Source organism: Saprolegnia diclina (assembly GCF_000281045.1).
Source record: "Saprolegnia diclina VS20 unplaced genomic scaffold supercont1.124, whole genome shotgun sequence".
Classification (NCBI taxonomy): Eukaryota; Oomycota; class Saprolegniomycetes; order Saprolegniales; family Saprolegniaceae; genus Saprolegnia; species Saprolegnia diclina.
In genome coordinates, this window is record NW_008246191.1 from 39,814 (window position 1) to 50,201 (window position 10,388).

At 60.5% G+C, this 10,388-nt stretch overlaps 3 protein-coding genes across 3 annotated transcripts; 2 read left to right on the plus strand and 1 right to left on the minus strand.

The window, feature by feature from the left end:
* Positions 1 to 2,481, plus strand: SDRG_16343 (hypothetical protein). The gene has a single exon (XM_008622548.1). It carries the CDS (start codon positions 55 to 57, stop codon positions 2,428 to 2,430), a length of 2,376 nt encoding a protein of 791 aa, XP_008620770.1. The 5' UTR covers positions 1 to 54; the 3' UTR covers positions 2,431 to 2,481.
* A 247-nt stretch (positions 2,482 to 2,728) lies between these two features.
* On the plus strand, positions 2,729 to 6,512 carry SDRG_16344 (hypothetical protein). Its single transcript, XM_008622549.1, has one exon. It carries the CDS (start codon positions 2,755 to 2,757, stop codon positions 6,361 to 6,363), a length of 3,609 nt encoding a protein of 1,202 aa, XP_008620771.1. The 5' UTR covers positions 2,729 to 2,754; the 3' UTR covers positions 6,364 to 6,512.
* Positions 6,513 to 6,984: 472 nt separating this feature from the next.
* SDRG_16345 (hypothetical protein) lies at positions 6,985 to 10,356 on the minus strand (the record flags this gene model as incomplete). Its single annotated transcript, XM_008622550.1, has 22 exons — positions 6,985 to 7,239; positions 7,290 to 7,634; positions 7,681 to 7,770; positions 7,818 to 7,868; positions 7,915 to 8,064; positions 8,113 to 8,205; positions 8,254 to 8,335; positions 8,385 to 8,488; positions 8,534 to 8,572; positions 8,626 to 8,715; positions 8,762 to 8,800; positions 8,847 to 9,002; positions 9,047 to 9,124; positions 9,172 to 9,222; positions 9,273 to 9,410; positions 9,463 to 9,555; positions 9,600 to 9,690; positions 9,737 to 9,849; positions 9,896 to 9,934; positions 9,983 to 10,129; positions 10,173 to 10,247; positions 10,297 to 10,356. 21 exons carry the CDS (start codon positions 10,354 to 10,356, stop codon positions 7,410 to 7,412), a joined length of 2,004 nt encoding a protein of 667 aa, XP_008620772.1. The 3' UTR covers positions 6,985 to 7,239; positions 7,290 to 7,409.
* Between the last annotated feature and the right edge of the window lie 32 nt (positions 10,357 to 10,388).

Below are 10,388 nucleotides of genomic sequence, written 5' to 3' on the forward strand. Positions count from 1 at the left end.
ATCAACTTTGCCAACGAGAAGCTCCAGCAGCTCTTCGCCAAGTACGTCTTCGAGATGGAGCAGAAGGAGTACGCGGCTGAGGCGATTCCGTGGACGTTTGTCGCGTACCCCAACAACGACGCGTGCGTCACCATGTTTGAAGCGCGGCCCATCGGCCTCTTCTCGCTCCTGGACGAGCAGTGCGTCATTCCGCGCGGCAACGACGCGGCGCTGGCCGCCAAGTACTATGACGTGTTTGCGTCGCACGCGCACCTCTCGTCGAGTAAGCTCCAGCGCGGCAAGACGCAGTTTACGATCGCGCACTACGCCGGCGACGTCGTGTACACGGCGACCGGGTTCATCGAGAAGAACAAGGACAGCGTTCACGTCGAGGCCCTCGAGCTCCTCGGCACCTCGTCCAAAGGCTTTGTGACGCACCTCTTTGCCAGTGACGAGTCGCGTCGCCGGTCGACGGCCGTGTCGCTCAAAGCCGACTCGCCGCCCCGCCGGGCGACGAACGCAGCGTCCTCGGTCGTCCTCAAGTTCAAGTCGGAGCTCTCGACGCTCTTGGAGCTCCTGCATGCGACCGTACCGCACTTTATTCGGTGCATCAAGCCCAACGACGAGCTCGACCCGACTGCATTCGACGACGTGCGGGTCGTTGAGCAGCTGCGGTGCTCGGGCGTCCTCGAAGCTGTCAAGATCTCGCGCTCCGGGTACCCCGTGCGCATGCTGCACTCCAGTTTCATGCAGCACTACCGGTGCCTCTCGCCCAACGCCACGTCGCTGGACGTCCTCTTGCCCAAGCTGCTGCCGACGCCCGGCGCCTTCCAAGTCGGTTTGACCAAAGTCTTTTTGCTCCAAGGCGCGTACGAAGACTTGAACCGGTGCAAGATCCACGTGCAGGCGTCGGCCGTGCTCTCCCTCCAGCGCTACGCCCGCGGCTTCCTCGCTCGGAGTACCTACCACAAGCAAGTGGCCGCCATTACAACGCTGCAGCGGGCCGTGCGTCGGCGCCGGGCGATGCAGCAAGCCCGGCGGCGCCAACGCCAGTCGCGTGGCAGCGTGTGCATTCAGGCGCATTGGCGCGGGTACCGAGCGCGGTCCGTGCACCAGTGCCGCGTGCAGGCCGTGCGCCTCGTGCAGCGGATCTGGCGCGGCCACCGCGGACGGGTCTCGGCGGCGCAGATGCGGCGCCAGATCCAAGCCGAAGCCATCATCGAGCGCGCTTTGCTCAAGCAAAAGACCGACGAGGAAGCCAACCGTATGAAGAAGGCGCGCGAGATGGAGATCAAGGCCGCGGCGCTCATACCTCTCGGGACGGACCCGGCGTTCGCGGCCAAGATGGGCCCACTTCTGCCGGCGCTCGGGCGACCGTTGGTGCAGACTCCGGTCGTGTTTGAAGAGTTTAGCTCGTCGGACGAAGAAGACGAAGGTCGTGACGTCACCAAGGGCGGTCGGTCGTCGTCGACGGCCTCGACGCAAGAGTCCAAGTCGACGTCGGACAACGAGTACGAGATCAACTGGGAGTGCGGTATGCTGGGCCTCTACTTTGAGAGCGACGAGGTGACCGGTCTCCCGGTCGTCCGCCGCGTCCACGAGACGCTGAGCACGTGCGCCGACATTTTCGATGTTTCGCCTGGCGACGTTCTGCTCTCGGTGAGCGGGAAGCGCGTGCATAACAACGACATTCGGCACATCCTGCGGCTGCTCCAAGACATTGACAAGCCGGTCGCGCTGCGCTTCCAGCGGACGACCAACTCGGAGACGCACCGCGAGCCGTCGCTCATGAGCGACGAGTACGAGGTCCTCTGGCGCGACAACGTGCCCCTCGGTCTCGGCTTCAAGCCCGACAAGAAGAAGGAGATGCCGAGCGTCTCGAAATGCCGGGGCAACCCGCAGATTCCGGGCATGTTCAACGTCCGGCTTGGCGACTACCTCACGGCGATCAACGAGATCTCGACGTACCGGGTCGAGTTTGCGCGCGTCATCAAGCTCCTTGAAGATGGTCCACGGCCCGTCGTGCTGCGCTTCATGCGCGCGGACCTGGACGACGCCCTTCTCGAGTCGTCTCGGGTGAGCGAGGCGTCGACGCGCGAGAGCAGCTTTCGGTTCAGCCGCATGTCGACCATGAGCCTAAACCCCAAGCGCGACGACTCGCTGTACAACATTACGTGGAAGGAGGAGGACGGCGCGCTCGGGCTCGTCGTCAAGCAAGCCTTGTCGAGCTTTTACCCCGAGGTGACCAAGGTCAAGCCCGAAGGCGCGATTCTGCGGCAGCCCAACAAGGTGCAGATCGGCGACCTCCTCATCAGCATCAACAACAACAACATCTCCAAGATGGGCTTCCGGAACGCCATGCATTTGCTGCAAATCGGCCCGAAACCCGTGCTCTTGACCTTCCAGAAGCAAGGCCGCGCGTCCCACGTCGGCGTGCCCGCCAGTATTTAGTTTTTAGTAGAATCAGCAATCAATGTGCTCTTGTCGGTGTATGCTCGGGTGTTTAATTTGTAGCGATGATCAACGCGTCGGTCGTCACTGCCCATATTGAGTCCTCTTGATGACTTAGTCGATGTCATCGACTAGCCGTTAGTCGATGTGACCGACTAGAGCTTAGTCGCTGTGATCGACTAGATAGTTGTTGCTACAATCAGCAATTTGGGCCAATCAGCATCGTTGTTATTTGAACTTGGTGTTTGTATACAGGATACTTGGCCTTCAAACTTGACATTGCACTGGGTTGTAGCTTCGAAGTTCGATCGCATCATTTGCACGATGACCGAGGACGTCGCCGACCTCACGGCGCTCGTGCACCTGGACGAGGCTTCGATCCTTGCGGCGCTCGCGGCGCGCTTCCGGAAGAAGGCCATCTACACGAGCACGGGCTCGATCCTCGTGGCCATCAACCCGTTCGAGGCGCTGCCTGCGCTCTATAGTGCTGGCTTGAAGTCAGCGTACATTGAGCACGGCGACCGCGTCATGGCCGGTGAGAAGCGTGAGAAGCTGCCGCCGCACGTCTACGCGGTCGCCGACAAGGCCTTTCGCGACGTGTTGCGCCAAGCGGCGAACCAGAGCATCCTCGTGAGCGGCGAGTCGGGCGCGGGCAAGACCGAGACCACCAAGATCATCATGAACTACCTCGCGTCGGTCTCGTCAGCCACGACACACAGCGACAATGTGGTCGAGCGAGAGAACGTGCGCAACCGCGTGCTCGAGTCCAACCCGATCCTCGAGGCCTTTGGCAACGCCCGGACCAACCGCAACAACAACTCGTCCCGGTTTGGCAAGTTCATTCGCCTCGGCTTCGACCGCAGCGGGTCGCTCCTCGGCGCGTCCATCTCGACATACCTCCTCGAACGCGTCCGGCTCGTCTCGCAGTCGATTGGCGAGCGCAACTACCACATCTTTTACGAGCTCTTACGTGGCGCGTCGTCCGACGAGCTCCATGCGCTGGGTCTGACGCATGTCGAGGACTACAAGTACCTCAACAGCAGCCAGTGCTACGACCGTCGCGACGGCGTCGACGACAGCGAGCAGTTCGCCAAGACGCGCCATGCGATGACGACGATCGGCATGCCAGCTGACGAGCAGTGGAGCGTGCTGCAGGTGGTTGCAGCGATTTTGAATCTCGGCAACCTCGAGTTTGTCAAGACGGCCGGTGGTGGCGACACGTTTGGACACAGCGTCAACATGGACGTGCTCTGCGGCCTCCTCGGCATCAGCGTCGAGCGGCTCCAAGCCGGTCTGTGCACGCGTACGATCCGCGCCGGCGGCGAGACCATCACCGTGCACCTCGAGCCAAGCCAGGCGCTGGGCGCCAAAGATGTGGTCGCAAAGGCACTGTACGGCCAGCTCTTTGAGTGGGTCGTCGACCGCATCAACGAGAGCATGGCGTACGAAGACACGTCGCGGCCCGTCGACCACTCGCACTCGTTCATCGGCATTGTCGACATCTTTGGCTTTGAGATCTTCCCAACCAACTCGCTCGAGCAGCTCTGCATCAACTACGCCAACGAGAAGCTCCAGCAGCTCTTCTCTACGTACGTCTTTGCGATGGAGCAGGAGGAGTATGCGAGCCAAGGCATCCCGTGGACGTTCGTCGAGTACCCCAACAACGACTTGGTGGTGATGCTTTTTGAGGCCAAGCGCGGTCTCTTCCGGCTGCTCGACGAGCAGTGCATGCTGCCCAGAGGCGGCGACGGCCCCTTCGCCAAGTCGCTCTACGACCTGCTCGGCAAGCACCCGCGCTTTGCAGCGTCCAAGCTCCAGCAGGGCAGCAGCCAGTTCTCCGTGCTGCACTACGCCGGCACCGTCGCGTACGTCACGGACGGCTTTTGCGACAAGAACAAGGACCACGTGCACGACGAAGCCATTGCGATGCTGAGCGCCTCGACCAACGCGTATGTCGCCTCGCTCTTTGAGAGCTACCAAGTGCTGAGCATGCTCCCGCCGTCCCGCCTCAACAACGACGGCGACGACAAGCCGCGCCGGTCGTCCGGCATCATGGGCGCTACCGTCGCGATGAAGTTCAAGCAGCAGCTCACCGACCTCCTCGGCGTTCTCAACGCCACGTCCCCTCACTTTGTTCGGTGCATCAAGCCCAACGATGTACTGCAGCCGTCAACGATGGATGCACCTCGGGTGGCCGAGCAGCTGCAGTGCTCTGGTGTCCTCGAGGCCGTCAAGATCTCCCGCCTTGGTTACCCCGTGCGGTTTCCGCACGACGCTTTTCAGACCGAGTTTCGGTCCCTTGCGCCGGGACAGCGCAGCATCCACGCCATGGTCAACACGCTCGTCGCCAAGTTTGCGCTGCCCACCGACAAGCCGCCGTTCCAGATCGGTTCCTCCAAGGTCTTTGTCGTGCAAGCGGCGTTCGATGTGCTTCAGCGCGAACGCGTCCGCGCACTCCACACCAGCGCCGTGACGCTCCAGGCCTTTGCACGCATGATCCTCGCGCGCACCCGGTATCGTCGCCAGCAGGCGTCGGGGCGCACCATCCAGTCGGCCGTGCGTCTCTGGTGCTTTCGTCGACAACGAAGTGCGGCCGCCGTCGTCCTGCAGAGCTGCTACCGCCGCCACCGCGCGCAGCGAAAGCTGCGACAGCTGCGCGTTGCCAAAGCTCAAGCAATTGTAGCAGCCAAGGCCAAAGCAGACGCTGCCGCCAAAGCTGCGGCGGCGGCCGAGGCTGCCCGACGACACGCGGCCGCGGCGGTCGAAGCCGAGCGTGTCGCGGCCCAAGCCAAGGCCATCGCGGACGACGCCTACCGCGCGCTCAACTCGCCCGTCAACTCGCCCGCGCGACCGCTTGTGCGGCCGTTTGCGTCGCCTGTGCACGCACCGCCGCCCAAGGCCTTTTACCCCGAAGTCATTGGTGACGATGACGACGCGTCCGAGACCGACTCGGAAGTGGCCGTGTCCCTCGTGAACAAGTACGAGATTACGTGGGGGTCCGGGATGCTTGGTCTCTATTTCGGCCGGGATCACGACTCGGGGCTGCCGGTCGTCCAGCGCATTCATGCCAACTTGAGTGGCTGCAACACCATCTCGCTCGTCGCCGTCGAAGACGTCCTCGTGTCCGTCGGCACCAAGCGCATCGTGGCCCACGCTTCGTTGCACCAAACGCTCGCTTACATGAACGAGATCGCCAAGCCCGTGACGCTTGTGTTTCAGCGCCGCGGCCACACGCCCGCGCATGAACTGGAAGCCAACGAGTACGAAGTGCTTTGGGGCTACAACGAGCCGCTGAATCTCCACTTCAAACTCCACCGTCAGCGCCATTTCCCGTACGTGAGCACAGTTCTGTCGCCACACATGCCCAACGAACCGCTCATGGTCTGCAAGGGCGACCTCCTCTCGCACGTCAACGAGATCTCGACGTATATGAAGTCCCAGAAGGAGATCAACGCGCTCCTCTCCGAGCAGCCCAAGCCGTGTGTCCTTCGGTTCCGCATGCCGGACGACGACGCCGTCACCGAGTCGCGCGTCTCGGTTGCGTCGTCGTCGTCTTCGATCGCGTCGTCCGGCCGGCGGTCCAGTGTGATAGCGCTCAACTTGCACAAGCAAACGCCGAATGAAGCCGCGTACAACATTACGTGGACGGACGAGGACGGACCGCTCGGTCTGGTCGTCACACCGCTGCTCAACTACTACATTGAGGTCATCAAGGTCAAGGACGAAGGCGCGGCGTACGCTGCGCGCCAGCGAGGACGCGTTGCGGCCGGTGACATGCTCATCGCGATCAACCAGCAGGACATTAGCTCCATGGGCTTCCAACACGCGATGCACGTACTCAAGTCGAGCCCGAAACCGCTTGTGCTCACGCTCCAGCGCAGCAAGTCGTCGTCGTCCACTGGCCGATCGAGTCTGCCGGGTCAACTCGCCTAGCTGTCGTATACCGTGTAAAGGGCACGAGTCTAATTCTACCCACACTCTTCATGCACTGCCTAAACTGCGATAGTCGAGAGTCGCTTCTGTCCTTGAGACTCGTCTTGGTACTGTCTCCGCATCGGGTTTATCGCGATAAGATCTTTGTCTCATGGCCAATGTGTCCCCGCTAAAAAGATTATCCAGCTGCGCAATCTGCCGCCTGCGATCGGAGCTGCCGTCCGCACTAGCGCCAAACGTGCTGCAGCAGCGGATGCGACGCCAGAGCCACGGAGGTCTTGAAGCCTTGTGGATCTCGGACGCCAGAGCCAAGAGCCGGCGGCCGTCCAACTCGATGCGCTGGGTCTTGGCTCTGACGTCCGAGATCCACAAGGCTTCAATACCTCCGTGGCTCTGGCGTCGCATCCGCTGCTGCAGCACGTTTGGCGCTAGGACACCAGCTGAGGTTAAAGCGAAGATACCCAAATTTACTTGTTGAACAAATCTCTCTTCTCAGCCGCTGAAATGGCGCGTCCTTGGCAGCCTCATTGGCGCTTTATACATTGGTGGAAGATCGCCCACGCTTTCCTCGGGACTAGGTTTTGGTACAATTAGCGATGATTTCGCTACGTAACAAGTATGCGGTCTCGAGAAGTTTGGTCACGACCGGGAATAGGGTTCCGTTGACATTCCTTAGGCTCGGGCCACATCATGGAGAACCATGGAACCGAAGTCCCAGGTCAACATATATGTGGGGCATGAAGATAGCAGTCTATCTAGTTACACAGTGTCTTCTTACTCGTGGGGTGCTGCAACGATCTCGTTGCCCAGCAGCTCGCAAACGCGCCCGTTATACAAGGCCTCCCAGAACCACGGCGGTCGCACAGTTGGCGGAGCCTACACGATACAAGAACGATTTGAGGTGCCATGGGCAACGAGAGACTTACGAGCGTCTCCGTATCGAGTTCTGTCTGCAGTTGGCATACGAGCGCCTGTTCTCGACGAAACTGTGTCTGCAGCTCATCGAGCTGCGACCGAAGCGACGCGACCTACGCAGTCGCAAGCGCTCAGTCCATGACCGTCATGACGTCACCGACATCGACGGACGGCGGCGTCGTCTCGTCGTCTTCGCGGATCGTCCGCTGCGCTTGCGTGACCTCTCGCTCTATCTGCTGCGCGAGCTCATGGAAGAGCGACCCGCGCTTGAGAAAACTTCGGCGCTGCTCGATGCTCGACTGCCGTGACCGGTAGGGTGACGGCTGTGACGCCACCTCCATCATCTCGTGGAGCTCCTACAGCCAATGCCTCGAATGCCAGAGGACAAGATATGAACTCAACCTCGATACGCTGGCGAAGTTCGTGATTTGTGGTCTTTTCGTCGCGCCAGAGCTCGAGTGTCTGGTCCAGCTCGCTCGAGAGAGCAGCCAACTACATTTAGAGAGGGGAATACATATAAACCACAATGACATGCGTACCTGCTGCTCGTGCATAGCTCGCGCCTCAGCTGCATCGCGCACCGCATCTTCCTACGACGACATATCAGAGCTACTGCATGCAGTCTCGAAGCGGTACAAGCGCGACAAGTCGACTTGCTTGCGCATCGCAGTTGCTTTGAAAGAGGTTCACGCTTTTGATCAGCGCCTCGTCGCGGTCTTTGGCCAACCGAAGCGCGCGCTCCATCTCGCAGAGTTGCTGCGTGCTCACCTCGAGCGCAGCCATCGCCTACGCTATCGCTGCCGTGTCTTGAGCGTAGACGGAAGAGGAAGGTACGTGGCGCTCGTCCAGCTTGAGATGATGCACCTCGCTCTGTGCTGCTCGGAGCGTCTCTTGAAGCTGCTCTACCTGCGCTTCGAGCAGCGTTCTCTAGCCACAAGACATGACGCATTGGAAGTAGATATCTCCATAGTGTACTTGGGCATGCCACTCGGCAGCGGCCTCGGTGTAGAGCTGTCGCGCCTTGAGGAGTTCGTCCTGCATCGAACTTCGCTGCTTCCTACGTCCATATACGGATCACATGGCGACGCTGTGTACCGGTAGCCTACACGAGCTGGTCGAGCTCAACCTCGTACGCATGCATGTGCCCTTTGAGGTCGACTCGGAATTCGTCGGCTTCTGCGCATTTGGCCAAGTACTTGGCCTCCCATAACTACACGCAAGCATCCTTTCTTGCTCATGAATGACCCAGTAGAACCTTGGAAGCCTCTTGAGTGCGACCGAGATCCTTCTGCACCTAGCCACCACGACATACCAGGTCGTATTTTGTATGTCTAGCGGTACCAGTACCTGAAGCAGCTCCGTCTCGGTCGCGTACTGTGCCTCCCGTAGCGCGCGGACTTCATGTACATGTGATGAGACCGTCTCGTGGGTGGAGCCCTACTCCACAGTAGCGCTACTTGTTGATGGCTCTGAGAAGAGCCACCTCTCTGTATGAGGCCACTTCGGTCTCCAGTGCCAGAATCTAGTCTGAGATCAGTCGTCGCTGGTATCCGCGCCAGTGAGCCCACGCGGTCGAGAAGCGGCTGTGTTGCATCTGCGCGGTCCCGCTCGAGTACGAGCGAGAGCTCGTGGAAGAGCGAGCCTTGCTTGAGACTTGCGACATCGAGACCATCCGATGCGCTAGCGTCACTCGAGCGACGGCTCATATAACTCCGGCTCGTCTCCTAGTATAACGTGGAGCACCACCACTACGTGACAAATGGCCTACGCGCATCTCTTCAGTTATAACCCGTTCTTGCTGCAGCTGTTCGGTGGCGGTGTGCAGCTCGGTGGTTAGTGCAGCTACCTACAGACGATAATGTACACTGTCATATCAAAACAACAAAGTCGCACCAAGAGCTCGGACGCTTCTTTGGCGTCCTCGAGGGCCCGACAGTGCTCGTGCTATACGCCCATAGACTGAGTATACGTGTACCAGAAGGTATTCGACGTACCAATGTCGCGAGCTCAGCGTCCGTCGTCAGTACATGCGCCTGCAAAGCCTCAAAGCGGGCGACGACTTGGTCGTAGCCGACGAGCTTGGTCTTCAACTCGAGGACACGGCGCTCGCTCGCATCTGCAGCGTCCCGCCGCTATATCACGTGTCATGGTAGCTTTAGAAGCGTCGAGATGGTCGCTGACTACATCGGCCAGGTCGACCCGAAGCGCCTCAAGCTCTCGACTGAGTCGACCGTTCGTTGTTCGAAGCGTGTCGCGGTCGGCCTGCAGTGCTTGGAGCTACCCTCGCCATGAGCTGTACAGAACATGGCAGTCCGTAGTACCTCTTCGAGAAGATGAGTCTTGGCGTGTATCAGTAGCTGGCGCTCGTTCTTATATAGGCTCGAGTCGTGCGTGAGCTGCTTGATCGTCGACCTGCCACCGTCAATGACCCGTCCAGTCTATCGATGCGATGGCGTACTCGAGCGTCATCTGTACTCCATGGAGATGCTCGATCTCGACCGCACTTCGTACGCATTGGCTCTCGGCGGCTCTGCAGCTCGTCGTTGCCTCGGCGAGCCTGGCCTCGAGAACCTACATGGTCGTGCTATGGCAGCATCGCGCAGGAGGAAGCACGCACGCGTGCATGGCGCTCGGCGCCGTCGGCGCGCGCCGTCGCCTACGGCGTCGTTGATGATCGGACGTAGCATGCATTTGAGAATTATACCTGGGACAAGGTGGCCTTGAGCTCGTAGTCGAGCTGCTGGTTCTGCGCCAAGAGCGTCTGGCCGATGCGGGCCGCGAGTTGCGTCTCTTCTTGCGACTCTTCGAGCGCCTTGCTCTGCTTGGCCAGCTCAGTCTGCAGCGAGCTCATCTAATCGCCCATGACGCATGGCGCACGTCCCGCAGTCGGTCACCTCGTGGGCCTTCTGGATCTTCTCAAGCTCCGTGGCCGAGTCGACGCCGACGGACCAGACGCGCCGGTGCTTGGCCTAGGAGAGAAGCGCCTCACGCCCTCGTCTCGTAGGTCGGGCTACGTACGCTCGGCGGCAGCGGTGGCATGAGCTCGCCGACAGCGTCGTCGTCGACCTCGTCGTCCATCGTGCCTAAAAATACCCTCGAAACGGCGCGAC

Coding starts and splice junctions, on each gene's coding strand:
- SDRG_16343 (XM_008622548.1), top strand. CDS start 55: ATGGAGCAGAAGGAGTACGCGGCTGAGGCGATTCCGTGGACGTTTGTC.
- SDRG_16344 (XM_008622549.1), top strand. CDS start 2,755: ATGACCGAGGACGTCGCCGACCTCACGGCGCTCGTGCACCTGGACGAG.